General features: G+C 33.9%; 2 protein-coding genes across 2 annotated transcripts; one reads left to right on the top strand and one right to left on the bottom strand.

Annotated features, from left to right (window-relative positions):
- The first annotated feature begins 201 nt into the window (after nt 1-201).
- LOC131675239 (uncharacterized) lies at nt 202-624 on the top strand. The gene has a single exon (XM_058954147.1). It carries the CDS (start codon nt 202-204, stop codon nt 622-624), a length of 423 nt encoding a protein of 140 aa, XP_058810130.1.
- Nucleotides 625-8,840: 8,216 nt separating this feature from the next.
- LOC131675238 (piggyBac transposable element-derived protein 3-like) lies at nt 8,841-10,529 on the bottom strand. Its single transcript, XM_058954144.1, has one exon. It carries the CDS (start codon nt 10,527-10,529, stop codon nt 8,841-8,843), a length of 1,689 nt encoding a protein of 562 aa, XP_058810127.1.
- Nucleotides 10,530-19,923: the final 9,394 nt, after the last annotated feature.

Here is a 19,923-nt window from a genome sequence, read left to right as displayed (position 1 = left end):
TCCCTACCTAATGAGAGAGCGGAGATTATACAAGAAGCACATTGTTCAGCAGTCGGGGGACACACGGGAGTTAATAAAACATTCAATCGTATTCGACACAAATCAAACTGGGAACATCTTAAAGAAGACGTACTTAGTTTCATACAACGATGTGTTGATTGTCAAACAAAAAAATTAGTACGTGAAAAAACTAAACAGAAGATGGTCGTCACAGATTCTCCATTTTTCAAAACAGCAATGGACATTGTGGGACTGATGCCAACGGTCAAATTAAATAATCGTTACTGTTTAACATTTCAGTGCATGTTTACACGTTTCGCTATAGGTATTCCAATACCTGATCAAACGGCTATTACTATAGCAGATGCTTTTATTAAACGTGTGGTCTGTCTATTCGGAGCACCAAACGGCTTGCTTACCGATTGCGGGCAAAATTTTTTGTCAAACTTAATGAAAAGAGTTGCAAAAAGATTTCGTATTAAACAATTCCGCACAAGCGCTTTTCATCCTGAATCCAATGGAGTAAAAGAAAGACAACAATCCTCATTAAACGAATATTTAAAAGTTTTTACAAATAAGTTTGAAGATTGGGATGAATTTGTAGAAATGGCAATGTTCAATTAGTTCAATTATAACACTAGCAGACATGAGGCTACGCATTATACTCCATATGAACTCATGTTTGCAAGAGTTGCAAGAGTACCATCAGCAACTCCGCCAGAACCGGAGGATCTTGTGCCTATTTATGCCGATTATATGTCACAACTAATTAACCGTTTGAATGTTTTACACCAAATTGCTCGTGGAAAAATTACACTTGCAAAGATTAAGTCAAAACATTATTACGACAAAAAAAATCAACCCGAGAGAAATTAAGGTAAACGATTATGTCTGGCTTTTAAGTAGCTCCGAACCAAAAAAATTCGATGACCAATACTCTGGTCCATATCTGGTATCGGAAGTATGGCCCAACGGAAATGTACGAATTGAGATCAGCAAAAACTGCAGCAAAATTGTACATACAAACCGTTTACGCATGTCGCATATAAGGCCAACCAAATAATCGTTTTGCAAAATTTAACAGACAATCGCGCCGATTGTATGTTCTGATTAAGATCTATTAAGGAATAACTTAAATTTATTGTTTACAGATGATGAGTCTTCTAATTTTCCTACTGCTCTTGGAACTTGTCACCAAGGCGACGGCCAACATTGCTTATGATTGTGCGCAGAAGTTCGCCAATATTACATCTTTTTCTTTGATAGATATTGCAGACTGCGAATTGCCACCACCAATCGTCAATTCTACGCGGATCAAAGTATCACTATTGCAACTCAATAAATATTCATCGGTGCGAGTGCGCTATTGCAAAATAGAAATAGATAGGGACGCTAAGAGATGCGGCTATAATAATCATAATATGGAAGTTGGATTAGGAAGAATAAAATTTTTACGCGAAATATCAAGAGACGAATGCGAAAGAATGCATGTACACAGATCAATATCTATAGGAGATCGCCTCTTTCAATCCTTACTAGTGAATAATTTAGTAGTACACGCTACAACTTTCGCAGGATCAGCTGGTAGCACGGGTAGATGCAGTAACGCAGGCTACTATAATGACCCATATGGTGAGTTTAAAGACGTTTTTGTAACAGGATATGTCAAAATTTCGTTGCAAGAACACTGGGAAACAGTATCACTAGATAATAATAAAATCACATTATAAACAGGTACGGTTTGTAAATTCAGTGACGATAAATGCATAGATAACGTTGTCACTCGTGCATGGAACCCAATTCCCATGCACGGGTGACAAGAAAATAAGTTCACAGAACTTTACACCGGATACGTACAAAAAGTTATGGAACAGGATAGCGAAAGGCGATCACTATACGTGTTACATACACAAGGAGTGTCCTTCGCGTTTAAAGATCTAGGAGCATTACCTAAATGCGGGTTTGTCTTAATCAAAACAGAACATCCGAGAATTGTTATCCTAGACGATGAAAATAAACATACCTTTCCGGCAATAAAAGATAAAAATATTAAAAACATCGACTTATTTGCATATTTTAATGCAAAGATACTTTTCTTTGAAAAACACGTAAGAAAAAGCTTACAAAAGTTATATTATGACGTGTTATTTCAACAGTGCCAGTTAGAAAAGAAAGTTATAATGAATGCACTAAATATCGCAACAATTAGCCCGGATTTATTGGCCTATTATTTGATGAACAGACCAGGTTACATGAGCCTACTCGCAGGCGAGGTCATTCACATAATTAAGTGCTTACCAGTAGACGTGCGGGCAAGAAACTCTTCAGAGTGCTATCTAGAACTACCGGTAGAGCGCAACGGTAGACCTATGTTTATGACACCTCGCACGCACATATTAAAATTTTTCGGTACAGAAACAGCCTGTGATGAGACAGTACCAGTAATGTATAAGGTGGGAAGTGGATGGTTTAAGATGTTACCACGACCGACCTATTTTAGCGACGGACCAGGAGTTTTAAAGCCTCAGACAAAAGAAACATGGAAATATCTAGCACCCATTGACATAAGTAACAGCGGAATTTATAATTTGTCAGTATTAAAAAATTAAAAAGCTATATCATGTTTCCAAACGAACAAGCCGCGATTTTAAATAAAGTAGCAAAAAGTGTATCATTGAACGGACGTCCCGGAGCAGAATTATCATTTTATCATATGCTAAAGAGAAAATTGTATAAAGACAAAATTAATATGTATGACCCAAAGAAATAACGAATCACCTCATAAATTTGGAAAAAGAGCCATAAACCTATTAAAATCATACAAGATTACAGGCCATTTAACTCAGTTACATTTAGATGAAGTAATAGACACTATGGAAGAAAGAGAACAATTAGCAACGATGTGTTTTGTTGAATACCTAAACACAGGCATAAAAAGATAAATATGTCAATACAAATTTTATAGTTCATTACAGCAGGCAGTTGCACACGCTGAACAAATTAGCAACAATCTAAATGAATTAGAAAATATTGCAAACGCAACAGATTTAGCAGCTAATCAATATCAAAACATTCAAAGATCTTTTTTTAATTACATAATGTATTTGATTCATTAGATAAAATTTGTAAAAGAGTATTATTTAAGAAAAATTGTAATAACGATAATACACGATCGAACCCAAGCATGGATTAACAATAGTGTATTTGACGTTAATGGTCCTATAAGCTTGTATCAAAAAAAATATAATTTATCGAATAATAATTGTAATCTATATCGAATTACAGTTTGCAGAACACACAAAAAAAAAACAAACAAGATGAAAAAAGCAGCAATCAACCTGTATTTTCTTCTCGGATTTATGGTAGTTAGGGGACGAGAAGAAAACCCCGTCGTACATCTGATTGAAGACAATCCAGGTATTGCGTTTCATAAAATTGAACGTATAGCCTTTACTCGTGAAAATTGGAGTTTACTAACAACCATTGACCTGCAACACATTTTCATTTGGAACGAAGTGCTTACTAATCAAGTAACTACTTTAAATAGCATCTTCGTACAAGATAATGTATCCAACATAGAAGCAAGTTCGATTATACAACATGTTAAGGATCATTTGAGAGATATTAAACGTGTCGACGATTCCATGAATCGTCTTGTCAATACTTTGCATGCTGACAAAATTAGGGGGGGAGGAAAAGCTTTATCTTTTCAAAACAGTTACGCATTGAGTAATACTCAAAAAAGTTACAGAAAGAGTAACTAATATGCGTATAAACGATCTATCTTATATTATGGGCGATGAACCGAACACTTATTTCTTTGACAATGGCCTGCATGAACAAATTTGATCAGTAAACTTGAAAACTGACTATTTAAAAAGATGTGTGCAATTGTTAAAACAGAACCCAAACATAACAGACAAAAATCAGGCTCCTAATTTTCACAAAACAATTTCACTCATTAAATAAATACAACATGAAAGCAAAGAAATTATATTATGAATGGTTGAAATGTTTAAATATAACAAATATTTATTAGCTATGCACACTTTACAAGCAGTAGTACATGAAATTGAAAAGACATCATTTTTAAAATCCATTGTTAAACCTAATGGTATTAATACAGCAAATATTGCTGATATAGCACAGTTATATTTTATGATGTATGAAAGAGAACTAATAGTAGAAATAGTACTACCGTTCATAGATGCCGAACAGTTTGTCGTGTACAAAATGATGTCTTTTCCAGTTTTTCAACAATCTGAGACAAACAAATCAATCGCTGCAAATGATTACGTTGTTGTGTTGTTTGCATTGCTGGTTGAACAAAACAGCAAGTGAATACGGATACAAAATGCAAACCTTCCAGCCAACCAACACGTATAAATTAATCGGGGAAATATTATATAATAATTCATCGGAATTTCAAGAAATATGCAAGCAGAGTGTAACAAAGATGGGGTACTCACTGCTAGGTCCAGTAATACCAGGACTCACAGTGGCACAACAACAAGCCAGAGGCAGACGTTTTACATTAAAAAGCAACAATGAGATATTTCAATATCCTGAATATATTCTGTAGTACTAAATAATAATTTATTCAGGAGCCAAAATTTTCTTCATTTTCTGTTTCAAACCGTCAGTGAAAGTACTGATATCTTTAATCCGCATCTATTTAAGATAGATTATGGTAGTCTTAATACAGATAACCGATTCACCTTCGGATATTGTGCAGTGTGTCAAGTACCGTTATCAGCAGTACGTGATTGTCGTTACTGCACGGTGTTACACTTAAGCAAACAGTATAAGAACGTGTTGGTGCAAATTTTGGAGTGTCCCTTTGCAAAACATCTCAAGTCATTAGAACATGATAAAAGAATAGAAATAAATAAATAAATTATTATTAGAGTGAATTTATACTGCAATTTCCCGGCAAGGCTCCTCCAAAAATAGTTTACAAAGAATACGCTAAATTCGATACCTGGTGCTCGAATAAATTAAGTAGTAACTAGGAGTAGGAAAGAAGTAAAATTAGAATTTTATGGCTAGATTAGTAATTAAGCTCCCGGTTTGAAGGGTAAAGCAGAATAAAACATTTTGGCCTAAAATCGTAAAAGCGGCAGCTTACTTAATCAATCGTACTATAGCGAACACAATTGAATTAAAGACAATTGAATTAAAATTGATTAAATTTGAAATATTTTTTGGAAAAAGGCCTAGTGTAAAAAATTTGAAAATATGTGAATGTAAAATTTTCGTAAGAGTACCCGAAGTAAAAAGAAAGTCAAAATGGAATATGAAAGCGGATATTGGTAAACTGATAGGCTATGATTATGTTGAGTACAAAGTATTGATAAATAATAAAGTAATCACTATACGTCATGTTGACATAATTGAAGATGATAATAAGTTAATAGGTTTTAGTGGTTATAATAATGATTGTGAAAAGTCAGATTTGTTTTTGGAATCGGACGAATTTACAAAAAAAGATGATTTGAAAATTGAAAATTATTATAATAGTGAAAATTTAAGTAATAAATCCGATAATATCGTAGATTCTCAAACGCCAGAATTACGTAGGTCTGAGCGCAATAGAAAACAACCTGATAGATTCGGTCAAGTTGAAACACACTATATTTACATTAATTACGTTAGTGCTGATAGCCTAAAAAATTATAATGAAGTACTTAATAGAAATGACTGTGATTTATGGAAAAAAGCAATGGAGAAGGAAATAAATATTTTGAATAAGAATAATACTTGGCAATTAGTAGAGGGACCAAAAAATGAAAAAATTAATACGTAACATACTGTCTTGATTCCCTTATAGTTTTCTTAAATGATAAATTTTGTAATAATGGAAAGAAGGGAAATAGTGAGAGATGGAAATTCACTTAATTTTAATTTTATTCAGCTAAATATAATTAAAGTTAAGTGAATTTCCATTTCTCATTATTTCCCTTCTTTCCATTATTACAAAATTTGTCATTTAAAAAAATGAAAAAATTATTGATTTGAGACGGATATTTACTATGAAATCCAATAATGAGAGAAAACCGAGATTAGTTGTAAGAGGATATCAACAAGAAGGAAAAATATGAGGATGTTTATTCACCTGTTGCTAAAACACAAATGCTTAAATTGTTATTAGCTTATTGTTGTCAAAACAATTATAACATCGAACAAATAGACGTTGAAGCAGCTTTCTTGAATGGTATTATTAAATCTATTGTTTATGTAAAGTAACCTGTTGGCTACAATGACAATTCTGGTAAAGTTAATAAACTTATGAAAGCTCTCTATGGATTAAGTGAAAGTCCAAGAATGTGGTATGAATGTTTTGACACATTTATGATTGAGTTAGGATTTAAGAGAAATAAAATTGACTATTGTTTATATATAAAGTATGATGGAAAAGATATCATTTACATAATATTGTTTGTTAATGATTTATTGATTTGTGGAGCAAGTTAAACAAATATTAATGGTATTAAAAGAAAACTATCTGAAAGATTTTCTATGAAAGACTTAGGAAAAGTTAAAACGTATTTAGGAATAAACATTGAATATGATAATAACAAAAGTGAATATGATAACAAAAAACTTTGGGCCAAAGCAATTATATTGAATCACTTGTTAAGAAATACAATTTAGAAAATAGTAAATTGTATAATATACCAATGGAACAAAATTTAATTATTGAATCTGCTAAGATTGAATCGAACGATATTAAATATAGAAACTTGATTGGCGCATTATTATATATAAGTAATGGTACAAGACCAGATTGTAGTTATAGCGTAAATTTTTTAAGTCGCTTCCAAAATTCTTATTATACCACCCACTTCGCATGTGCATTAAGAATTTTGAAATATTTATATTTGACGAAAGATATGAAACTTTATTATAAACGTAGCGAAAATGCTGAAATATTAGACTGTTTTGTAGATGCAGACTGGGGAGGTGATAAAGAAAAAAGAAAATCAACTACTTGCTATGTTATAAGATTATTTGGAAATGTAATATATTGGAAATAAAAAAAACAGAGTAGTGTAACTAAATAGTCTACTGCATCTGATTATGTAACACTTTCAGAAGCCGTAAGCGAATTGAAATTTGTTAAAAATTTATTGAATGATTTTAGAATAAAATTGAATTCACCTATTAAAATTTATGAGGATAATTCTGGAACAATTCCAATTGCTAAATTTGGTAATATGACTAAAAAATCTAAGCATATTGAAATACACTATCATTTTGTAAATGAAGTTTATGAACAAAAGGAAATTGATATTATTAAAGTCGAATCTCAGAATAATTTAGCGGATATCTTTACCAAGGCTTTAGGTAGAATTAAGTATGAGTATTTTAGAAATATTTTGAAAATTGTTTAATCCATAAATTGCTAAATGAAAATATATTGTGCAAAAAAACATCTATAGTTATTAAATAAACATGAAAGATTATAAAATAGCATAAAATTAAGGAAGCGTGTGTGACGGGAGAGGACAAGGGAAAAATGATTTATACAAATTTTTCACGGCCTCAGCTGCCACCAGCGGCGCAGTCAGCCAATAGTTGCAGCTTTTATTATTTATTGGGTGCCAGCTACCGTCCTTGCGTTAGGAGAGCGGGTAGCGCTGCAAATCGGCTGGTTCTGGTCGCTGAAGAGTCGGGTGCTTTGCTGCTTCCTCCGCACGCTGGGTTCGCTGGCTACCTATAAGACGTAATAAGGAGAGCCCAAAGTTCTATCCAACGTGCGAGGAAAAATACGGGCAACGGCTAGTTAATATGTCAGGGGCAAGAGCTCTTCTCTCAGTAACGGGTAGTCGGAGCGGTGTCTCAGGGTGCCAAGTCAGCAATTCAAGGGCAGTGAAGAGTTCGGACGAATTAACCCATTAACGCCTGAATTGCAGTTCTTCAGTAGTCCATGTTTGAGGTAGTGCCAATCAACGTAAAAATGATAAAATTGTCTGAAAATTCATACTCGACTATTTTCGGGTATGCTCTTTCGATTGGCGTGGTTAAAAATTTAAAAAAATTTAAAAAACCATTAAATTTTGCAATTTAAATAAAAAAAAGCACGATTTTTACAATACATTTTTTTTTCAAACTCGATTTTCACCTGGAACCACCTGTTCATTTCACGCAGAACCTTTCAAAATCGTGCAATAATACCTCGAACTTAAAAGTTAGATTATATATGATAATAAATTTTGGCATAAAAAATTCAAAATGGCGCCCAAAATGGGTCAATGTCAGGGTACATTTTCATTATTTTTTTTTTCACGAACGGTCAATTTTAGAAAAAAATTGTATGGAATAAAAAGTGTTTAGAATCACTCAAAAAATACGCCTGAATTTTTTCAAAATAGTTTAAAGACTTTTTTAATTTTTTTAAAAAGTTGTTAAATTCAAAAATCCAAAAACTTCTCAAAAAATTCTGAAAAAATTCACACTTACTCTTTGAATGATTTTAAACAACTTTTTTTCTATAACATTTTTTCCTAAAACTGATCATTGTTGACTAAAATGGGTTAAATAGAAAAAATTATTCGTGCACTACATGGCCGAAAATCTGCATACACACACAGGCATATATATACAAGTCTGGGTGTAATATTTGTAAGTATATAATCCAGAGATCAAGATCGCCCTTTGCCATTGTCTTTATCAACAATGTTGCCCGATTCTCACCACTTGGAGGTGGACGATTTCCGAGAATCTTCTTCTTTTTTTTTTTTTTTTATTTATTTTTTTTTAATTTTTTTTACGTTTTTTTATAATTTTTTTGAAAGGTTTACGTTTTTTAAACTTTAAAAAGTTATTTTAAATGACTATCAGTGGATTGTATCAAAACATATTTTGCAAAAATACAATTCACAATTTTCACAAATCCTGTTTGTTCGCTTTTCACATTTTTCTCCCGAACAATATCTAAACTTTTGTACAATCTCTGACTTATGTCCTTTGAAATCCTTCTTCGCCATGTAATGTTTAGCTAATGAGAGTGCAAAGCTTTTTGTAGAGTGTTTTTTATCTTCTGAATCGGTCAAGTCTCTCAAAACTACAGAATTGGTGATGCTTGATTGAATCATTCTCATGAGTATAATCCAAGTCCATTTTTTCGAACGCACAATAGGCACAACCTTATTACATCGCTGGTCATGAATATCAACTCCGCCCATAAATTTGTTATACACCGAAAATGCATGGGGGAATGATATGTCAGATTTCTGCTTTTGTTCCTTGTCAAAACGTTTTACTATAGAAAGAGGAGTAACACCTGCGGCAGTTGACAAAATAGAAACTGGCTTAGAATCTACAACAGTTATAAAGTTGATACCACTTTCTGTATCATGTTTGACTGCATATGTACCTCTATTATCTTTTTTGTCAACGTTGTTTTTTACATTGATACGATTTTCTCGAACCGTGCCTGTTGCTTGTATTCCAATTTTGTGTAGATGTACTAATAAATCAGGGCAGCAAAATAAATTATCGAAATAAACGTGGTACTTACTCAGCTTTTTAATTGATATATTTTCCAAAACATTTTGCAACATTTGCATGACAACACGGCTGCCTAATGCACATTTTGGTAAAAAATCATTATTTTCAGAGTTTTTTCCGCAGTATATGTCACAGTCAAACACATACCCGTTTGCACTACATAAAGCCCATAGTTTGATACCAAATCTAATGGGCTTTGATTTGATGAATTGCTTCAACACAGTTTTTCCAAAAAATTTTAGCATCATTTCGTCGATCGAAAGAGCCGTTGCAAAAACTCCAAAAATAAGAAGATTTTTTCTAAAAATGTTGAAAACAGATCGAACACGCCAGACTCTATCGTTAGAATCTTCGTCTTCTGGTTTGGACAACTTGAGCTTTGACTTTATCTCCTCAAATTCATCGCGACTCATAACATTAGGTACTAAAGCACATCCAAGAAAAGGATCTTTTGACCAATAATCTCTTTGGGATAAACGTTTGTTGAACATGGTAAATATTATTATACCTAAAAATGCATTCAATTTTTCCGGAGTCAGATCATATCCATTTATTTTAGTAGCTTCGATTATATATTGTTTGATATCTGTAGAAAAGAACAATTCGAATAGTTTGGAGTCAGAGCATTGGGAAATGAAGTTTTTATCTTTTTCTGACAGTAATATTTCATTTTTCAGATTAGAATGATATTTCTTTTCTCCGTCAACCCAAACAAATTGATGGTCATCTTCAAGTTTTTTCTGGGAAGGTTCATATCCTTGGAGAACTTTTCTATAAGATGAACTTGGAAAAAACTCTTCGACTTCATTTTCAGAATCATCAAAATCGTCATTTTCGTAACGTGAATCATCACCATCAGATTCGCCAGAACTATCTGGATTTGGAATAAAAACAGCTTCATCATAATTTTCTTCTTCATCAAATTCTATCGAACTAGACGATACCTTGTATTTCTTTTTATGACGATTTTTTGAAACAGTAGCAGAAGCCGATGTTTCATTTTTTCTCTTTGGCATTTTTACAATATGTTTCAGAAACAAAGCAGTAGAAATATTTAAAATATTGAAAACAAATAAAGTAAAAATAATTACTATGATATGTTAGAATTATCACGTATAATTATAGAGCACATGAAAAATAATAAAAGAAACTATCTTTGAAATAATTGCGACATTTTCGGTTCAGAAAAAAATCATTAGCAATATTTTAAATCTTCAAAATAAATAAAGTAAAATTAATCCCTATAATATGTGAGAATCAAGAATATGGTAATCACACATAATTATACTGATTATTATGATAAGTAATCGAATAAAAATAACTAACTTTGATATACTTGCTACATTTTATAAAAAATATATAAAACAGATTTAAAATAAAAAGAAAAGAAAAAGTAAGGAAAGTAAACTAAATAAAGAATGTTAAAAAAATTTGCTTTGTGGACAGAAATGTAATTTCGTTCAACAAGTAAATAATTTTTTCTATTTAACCCATTTTAGTCAACAATGATCAGTTTTAGGAAAAAATTTTATAGAAGAAAAGTTGCTTAAAATCGTTCAAAGAGTAAGTGTGAATTTTTTCAGAATTTTTTGAGAAGTTTTTGGATTTTTGAATTTAACAATTTTTAAAAAAAATTAAAAAAGTCTTTAAACTATTTTGAAAAAATTCAGGCGTATTTTTTGAGTGATTCTAAACACTTTTTATTCTATACAATTTTTTTCTAAAATTGACCGTTCGTGAAAAAAAAAATAATGAAAATGTACCCTGACATTGACCCATTTTGGGCGCCATTTTGAATTTTTTATGCCAAAATTTATTATCATAAGTCCATAACTTTTAAGTTCGAGGTATTATTGCACGATTTTGAAAGGTTCTGCGTGAAATGAACAGGTGGTTCCAGGTGAAAATCGAGTTTGAAAAAAAATGTATTGTAAAAATCGTGCTTTTTTTATTTAAATTGCAAAATTTAATGGTTTTTTTAAATTTTTTTAAATTTTTAACCACGCCAATCGAAAGAGCATACCCGAAAATAGTCGAGTATGAATTTTCAGACATTTTTATCATTTTTACGTTGATTGGCACTACCTCAAACATGGACTACTGAAGAACTGCAATTCAGGCGTTAAAGGGTTAATCGTGCAAACAAAATGGCGTCACCGCATCGACACGCTAGCCGGCTCTGCATACCCGATCGCGATAGCTACAAGAGATACGAAGAATTGATTAAAGTTGAGTCAATGACGACAAAGAAGTTCGGCAGGAATTCTTATTTATTAATAAATGCTAATCTGTTTTACCCGGGTCAACCCAAGGTCAGTCATATCGTAGGTCGAAGTGAAAAAGGAGGGAAAGGGGGGAAGTGCTAATGGTATCCGGTCGTCGCGTCCTTAACGTAATTGGGCTTCCTTTTTGTTCGACGCAAGAAACCTATCCGCGGTGGTCTACTTCGTCCGAATCTCCTTAAAAGGTTTGTGGATGGCGCACCGCGACGCGATCGCGGTCTGCTTTCGTGGCGATTGCGCGAAGGTCAGGAGGCGCAGGTTAATGCGCGGACAATTTCGGGGATCACACAAAGGTCAGGCGGCACTGATTAATGCGTGGTAATTTGGTGATTGCGTGACGGTCATGCGGCCCTCCGTTCATGCGCGAGTATCTAGACGACTACGCGAAGGTCATGCGGCATTCCGTTGATGCGCGAGTGTCTAAACGATCGCGCGAAAGTCATATGACACTCCCGTTGATGCGCGAATATCGAAATGATCGCGCGAAGGTCATACGGTATTCCAATAAACGCCGGAGTAATTTGGCGATCGCGCGAAGGTCAGGCGACACTCCCGTTGATGCGCGAGTAATTCGGCGATCGCGCGAAGGTCAGGCAGCACTCCCGAAAATTCACGGTTTGGTTAGCGATCGCGAATGGTCAAACGGCACTATGGTCGGTCAACGGCGGTTTCGATTACGGGTGGGCGCGAATCAGAAGAAAGGAGGTAAGGAGGTGTACTCACTCTTATTCCTTTAATTGTTATCCCGGCGGCTGCTATTATGATTAATGCTGCTGCTGCTAATTAATGCTGCTCCTGATGCTAAATAATGTTGCTGCTGTTGTCACTTAATGTTGCTGTTGCTACCAAGTCCGCGTTTTAAAGCGAGGTCTCTTTGAACGGCAGATCTCACAAGTGCCAACTGCTCCGCCTCAACGGGATGACGCGGTGAACACCCAGAAGGGTGGCCAAAAGGCGGCTCTGGCTAAGCTTGCCAAGCAATAAAGGCCATGGATAGCGACCACGATAAAAAAATGTCGAACTTGAACGCGATGAACCCCGTTTTTGACCCAACGACAGAGTTTTGAAAGATCTGACTTTGGGACGGAACGGGGTAAAAACAACCTTTCGAATGATGGATACCCACCAGCGTGAGCGGGTTTAACCGAAACGCAATGGGGAGACATGCCCCGGCACGTCGAAGCGATGGACCTGTGAGTCGTGGGAAAAATCCCTTAATACAGGAACGCAGGGTGGGATGTATTTTGAACGCGACCCCAGGAGGGAAGGCTTAGTTGGTTGATCGTCTCAGGAATCCTCCTCTGGCTGTCCTGGCTGAGTCTCTCCTCTGACATCCCAATTTAGGGTTGGCCTCTGCGGGGTAGTGGTACCAGGTCAAGCAAATCTCGTAAGATTTGTATGCTGCGTGCTTCCGACGCAGTAGACGTTGGGGCAACTAGAGTCCCGTCGCGCCCAAACCGAGGGTCAAACCTTTAGTTCCGCTCTCCTTGAGCGTCGAACCGTGAAAAGATCGGTACTCCTTCCGAGGAGGTCGCCGCCTTAGATTAAAAAGGTTCCGACTCGCTGAGTCGCGCCAGGGATGTCGTAGCAAACTTGACTTCCGGATCCCCAATATATTTGAAAGCGAAGGGGTGAAAGACAGTGGGCTATGCCAACTTATTGGCGTCCAGAGAGAGGGGTGGTCATGTCTTGAAGACGCCATACCACCCTCAAATCGGAAAAGTGTGAAACAACGCATACACTAGCTGTTGCTACCAAGTAATGCTGTTGCTGCTAATTAATGCTGCTGCTGCTGCTGCTAACTCTTTGTTCAATTTGCTCACTATCACTAAATTCTCTGGACCTCCGCACGCAACCAAAGCTCTGCGAACGCTGCCGCGACTTTTCGCGGCGTCGCGTCGCGTCTCCTCTCTTACCTCCCCTTTTCATCGTGGGTTTTTATCAGATTGGTTGATTTTTTTACTAATCCGGTCATCAGCGCCGTCTATATTAATGTTCTAACCAGCCCAATTTTACTACTGGCCGGTTTTTGGCGTCTAATTTCCTTATTTGTTGATCAGATAGCGTCGGTTTTAGTCTATTTGTCGATCTACCCCTATTCTATTACCGATTGGTTGATCAAGTCGTGCGCGTCGATCGGTTTCCCGTCGTTATCAACTACCACTTTCCCGCACGCGCTCGTTAGTCCTACAGATTTCCCCTCGCTCGCGTCCGATCGCTCTGCTATCGGTTGTCTCGCTCACTCTCACGCGTTTGGTTGCCCCTCTCTCAGTCTAACTCAAACTTGCTATCGGTTGTCTCGGATCAGCTGATCTCGGCTGCGATCTTTTTCGTTGCCTGGCTTCCTGGAGGAGTGTTTGTCCGGGTTATGAGTGTGCGAGTGATTGTGCGCGGGCGTAAGGGTCAAGCGCGTCGATTTGATAGACCCTGAGAAGTGTTATTCGCGAGATCTCGGGTATGCGCGCGTGTGGGCTAGACGGCATCAGCTGATTGGTCCGCATCCTCTTGTTGGTAGAGGACTTCGCGCGAAATTAGGAAGTCAATTTTACTGTGATGACGCATGATCACACGTGTTAAAATAGTTATTTTATTTAAGCTATATAGATGTCACACTATGTATGACGAGTGATGACGTATTGAATCTATGAGCATGCCCTGATCATAATAGACAAGCTCTGTAATCTCTATCTATGTACGCGATGTGTAGTTCTCTGTAAGATTGAGCCTGACTGAGAAGTCAAACGACTATTTGCACGATGTATTAATATTATTATTCTAAGTATATTACATTAATTAATTAACAAGTAGTAAAATTATTTACAATCCACTGTACCTATATTTTATCAATCTTAAACTGTGCAGTATGTGTTATATCCAAGATGTGTAGGAAACTCTTCCAAGAGGCGAGAATTAAAGCTGATAAACCTTTGAAGCTAACGCAGGTAGATGTTATGGATCCCACTAAACAACAATCTTATCCTAGTAGAAAACATTTTATTACAGTATTCGTAGATAATTTTTCAAAATTTTCTAAGATTTATGCAATTAAACATAGATTTGAATCTGGAGAATGTTTCGAGGATTACTTGAAAGTGATTAGAAACCTAGGAGGTGAAAATCTGAAAGCTTGTTATATTTGAGCAGACAATACTAAAGAATTTATTGATGGCAAATTTTCAGAAGTTATTCAAAAAGAAAATCAATGGTCGCGGGAGCGACCTGCGGCATGAATGCCGGAGGCGCGGAAAGCGACATATACACAATAGCTTCGCTATGGGTTCATAAGTCATACGTTTTTTTTAACATATAATGCGTTTTATTATGCTTTTAATCTACAAAACTATTCATAGTTAATAAAATAAGTGACAAAAGTACTAATTTCGTTATTTACATCGACGATTGTTCATTTTTTTATCGTTCTTCTTCAGCCGTGAAAAATTTATTCAACATTTATACTGCGCATGCTCGATCATCGAGTACTCAATAATCGATTTCGAGATCTCGATCGATTGTCTGACTTAAAACTGCAACCTGCAGGCACATGGATTGTTAATCAACCGGCTTTCTGTTTGAGTTACCTCATCCTCACCTTCACCATTTGGTTCTTCTGCTTGCAATTATTATTATTGTTATACCAATAATGCAATTTTTCATAGTGAGCGAAATTTGGAATGTGGAGAATATTTCAACGTACGACGCGAAGACACTAACTGGTTATATGTTTCTAATTCGAAAATTATTAAAAAACCGTGGCCGAAAGGGTCGAAAGATATTTATATAATATTTTTAGAACAAACTAAAGCCCCTCAAAAAAGACATTAATCTATAATAGATATATAAAGAAAAGTTATTATTTATTCAGAAGTGTTAAAATTTTTAAATAATAAAGATACTTTTGTCATTTAACAACTATTCCACTTAAATGATTGACATATGGAGACTGGAGGCCTACAATGGCTCGGTCGGTAGGGCGACGGACTCGCACCCGGTAGCCCCGGGTTCGATTCCCAGTTCCTGCTAATTGATACAAGCACCACTGAAAAAAGTTTCATGTGCTTTCTTCTCAAACACATTGCAAGCCTCCGTCGCTGATTAGCAGTGATGGAGCATAAATAGAGCAACGTTAAATAAAAAAAAACAAAAAACACATGGAGACTAACTGATTGCTTTCAATTTGTATTTTATTCTTATTATTTTGGCTTAAATTGAAAATAGTGAATTCTAAAAACAAAAAACTTTTGACAAAGAAAAACGTTGCATGAAAGCTTTTGTACAATAACAAAAATTATAATTATATTATATTTGTTAGTTTTTTTTTTCTATTACTACTTCTCTTTCAAATACACTATTTTGATATAAATCTTATTTAAATACCGTTATACAAAGTTTTACAAAGTCAACTGTTGCGTAAACAGTTGCCTAGATATTGTAGTTGTAAACTAAAAAATAATGATATGAAATCATTTATATGCACGTATACGAGTAGAGTTGAATTATACGATAACATGCATTAAGTCAGTAGATTATATGATATATAAAATTGCTGAAAATACAAGCTATATTATTATAGAATTATTTTTTGTACATATATGAGCTTGATACTGTTGGGGAAGAGGCCCAGCAAGAATGAAAGTTATCTAAAACGTATTTAAATTATTGGTGACCAGTACTTAACGTATATGTTACAAATAACATTATATCATTCATTTTTATTCTATCACTTCTTCCAAAACTCTAAGTATTCCAATGTGTAATTTTTAGAATTGTGATGATAAATATATTTAAAACTAAATACATTACTTGCTCTATGACATTAAATATGAAAGCTATTTTCAACTACATTTTTCAGTATCCGTTCTATTTTCAAATAATATATCAGACTCATTGATTTGCTAGATGCGTATTTACTTAATTTATATAAGCCATGTGTATTAAACAAATTAGCCTTCGTGCCATTATAAAATAGATTTCATTTCTTTCAAAAATTGAGAAACAATTCGTAAAAAAATGTAAAACTCCATTGAGATATATAAAAAAAAAGTGTATTTAAATACATAAATAATTTGAATAGAGATTTGATAAGAATGTATAGTAACATGTTATAAGGTAACCGTCTAAGCAATAGTTTACTTTATAAAATTTTGTACTGTATAATGGTATTTAAATAAGATCGATAAAAAAATAGTGTATTTAAACAACTTTTTACTTATAGAGTCCAACTTTTCGAATCCCTATACTCCACCGTATTATGCACGGCCCAAAATTATGTGAAACTTAGACTTAGAGGGAGGAATTTATTTATATAACAGGACTCCTACTCTTCCATAGATTTTAAGATGCCTTTGAACACTCTGCTCTTTAACAGTAAATGTCAATTAGATAAAATTAGATTTGGCAGGATTGCTTATGTAAGAAAGCCAATTTCGGAAACTAAGTTGTCAGAGAACATAATAAATACTATATTCTTTGGATATTCATCAAATGGCTACATTCTTAGGCATCTACAGACTAGTAAAATGATTTGATGATTAAAGTACGTTAAAATTAGAGATGAGTTAACTTATAAAAATATAGATAAAAATCACGAGTTGTATAAAAATGTAAATGTAGAGGAAAATTTAAACGAAAAAAATGTAGTAGACTTGTATGATGACGGTAATGGTGTCAATAATGAGATAGAAAACGTAAGATAAGCAAGTGAAATTATTAAAGAAATAATAGTAAAGTTAGAAATAAAAGTAAGAAAAAAAAATTAGATAATAGGTTAGAGCAGGGTAATGTAGAGACTCAAGTTAGGAAACAGCCTAAGAGAAATGTCAAGAGGCCTAAGGACAATAAAGCCATGTCATCAGATAAAGTTAACGTCGTACATACAAGTTTTACATATTTAGCTAATTTAGTTGACATCGATGAAATTAATGAAGATGAACAAATTTTTATTTCATTAGCAGTATTTAATTTAGATCCTAAAAATTATTTAGAAATGATAAATACAAAAGAAAAATTAGAATAGCAAAAAGCTGTTGGAGAAAAATTAAATGCAATTAGAGAAAATGAAGTTTGGAGTCTGATAGATAGATTCACCATAATGCCTAATGGCAAAAGGGCCGATATAATAGATAGAAGATAAGTTTTTAAACGAAGACCAGTTCTGACGATAATCAAATATTTAAAGCTAGACTAGTAGTTAGAGGCTTCAAAGATAAAAACGATTATTAACTTCGAGAGATTTAATCACCTGTTTCTAGACTTCCGGTGATTAAAGCAGATATTTCTATAATAAATAAATTAGACCTTGAAGTTTCACAGCTAGATATTAAGACCGTTTTCTTATATGGTATATTAGAGGAAAAAGTCTCTTTAGAAATTCCAGGTAGATTAGAGATAGATAAAATTATTAGAAAAACTAAAATATGTGAACTACACAAATCTCTATATGGGTAATTCTAGACTATTTCGATTGACTTGTAACCCTTAGGTTACGGATTTTTTTTAATTTGGCACAATTATTGTACACATAAAACTGAGATTTTTCCCAAATTTTGGAGACGATACATTAATTATATCAAAAGTTATTAACAATTAAAGAAAAATGATAAAAAATTTTCAAACAACTATATTTTAAAAACTAATAAAGATATCGAAGTCGGATTATTTTCAAAATACTTATAATGCCTTAAAATTTCGAAATAATTACAACAATAAACAATAAAAATTTTTTTTCGAAAGTTATTAACTTTTTGTTTAAACAATTGCTAATATCTCAAAAAGTATATTTTTTTTTTGAAAAATTCTTGCTCCTACGTATTCCTAAGGATTTTTGCTATCGAAATCAATCATAAAATTCAAGGGCCCGACATATCGGAAAGCGTAGCCCTAATCAAAAGAAGACGCCTCGGCGTAAGGCTGCGGTAGCGCTCCAGCGGACTCACGATCGAAAGGTACTTTAGCTTTAATCTAAAAAACTAATAAAGATACCGAATCGGATTTTTTCCAAATTACTTATAATACCTTGAACTTTCGAAATAATTACAACAATAAACAATAAAAATTTTTTTTCGAAAGTTATTAACTTTTTGTTTAAACAATTGCTAATATCTCGAAAAGTATTTTTTTTTTTGAAAAATTCTTGCTTCTACGTATTCCTGAGGATTTTTGCTATCGAAATCAATCATAAAATTCAAGGGCCCGATATATCGGAAAGCGTAGCCCTAATTAAAAGAAGATGCCTCGGTGTCCGGACATGACTCGCTTTGACAGATGACTCGCTTTCCGATATGTCGGGCCCTTGAATTTTATGATTGATTTCGATAGCAAAAATCCTCAGGAATACGTAGGAGCAAGAATTTTTCAAAAAAAAAAATACTTTTCGAGATATTAGCAATTGTTTAAACAAAAAGTTAATAACTTTCGAAAAAAAATTTTTATTGTTTATTGTTGTAATTATTTCGAAAGTTCAAGGTATTATAAGTAATTTGGAAAAAATCCGATTCGGTATCTTTATTAGTTTTTTAGATTAAAGCTAAAGTACCTTTCGACCGTGAGCCGCTGGAGCGCTACCGCAGCCTTACGCCGAGGCGTCTTCTTTTGATTAGGGCTACGCTTTCCGATATGTCGGGCCCATGAATTTTATGATTGATTTCGATAGCAAAAATCCTCAGGAATACGTAGGAGCAAGAATTTTTCAAAAAAAAAATACTTTTCGAGATATTAGCAATTGTTTAAACAAAAAGTTAATGACTTTCGAAAAAAAATTTTTATTGTTTATTGTTGTAATTATTTCGAAAGTTCAAGGTATTATAAGTAATTTGGAAAAAATCTGATTCGGTATCTTTATTAGTTTTTTAGATTAAAGCTAAAGTACCTTTCGACCGTGAGTCCGCTGGAGCGCTACCTCAGCGACCGGACACCGAGGCATCTTCTTTTGATTAGGGCTACGCTTTCCGATATGTCGGGTCCTTGAATTTTATGATTCATTTCGATAGCAAAAATCCTCAGGAATACGTAGGAGCAAGAATTTTTCAAAAAAAAAAAATACTTTTTGAGATATTAGCAATTGTTTAAACAAAAAGTTAATAACTATCGAAAAAAAATTTTTATTGTTTATTGTTGTAATTATTTCGAAATT

This window comes from Phymastichus coffea, unplaced genomic scaffold, assembly GCF_024137745.1.
Source record: "Phymastichus coffea isolate CEN01 unplaced genomic scaffold, Cenicafe_Pcof_1.1 PCOF00017, whole genome shotgun sequence".
In the NCBI taxonomy this organism is placed as follows: Eukaryota; Metazoa; Arthropoda; class Insecta; order Hymenoptera; family Eulophidae; genus Phymastichus; species Phymastichus coffea.
Note: the sequence above shows the minus strand (reverse complement) of the source record. Positions and strands in the feature narration are given on the sequence as shown.

Excerpts from the sequence above, each read along its gene's own strand:
- LOC131675238 (XM_058954144.1), bottom strand. The coding sequence starts at position 10,529 with ATGCCAAAGAGAAAAAATGAAACATCGGCTTCTGCTACTGTTTCAAAA.
- LOC131675239 (XM_058954147.1), top strand. The coding sequence starts at position 202 with ATGGTCGTCACAGATTCTCCATTTTTCAAAACAGCAATGGACATTGTG.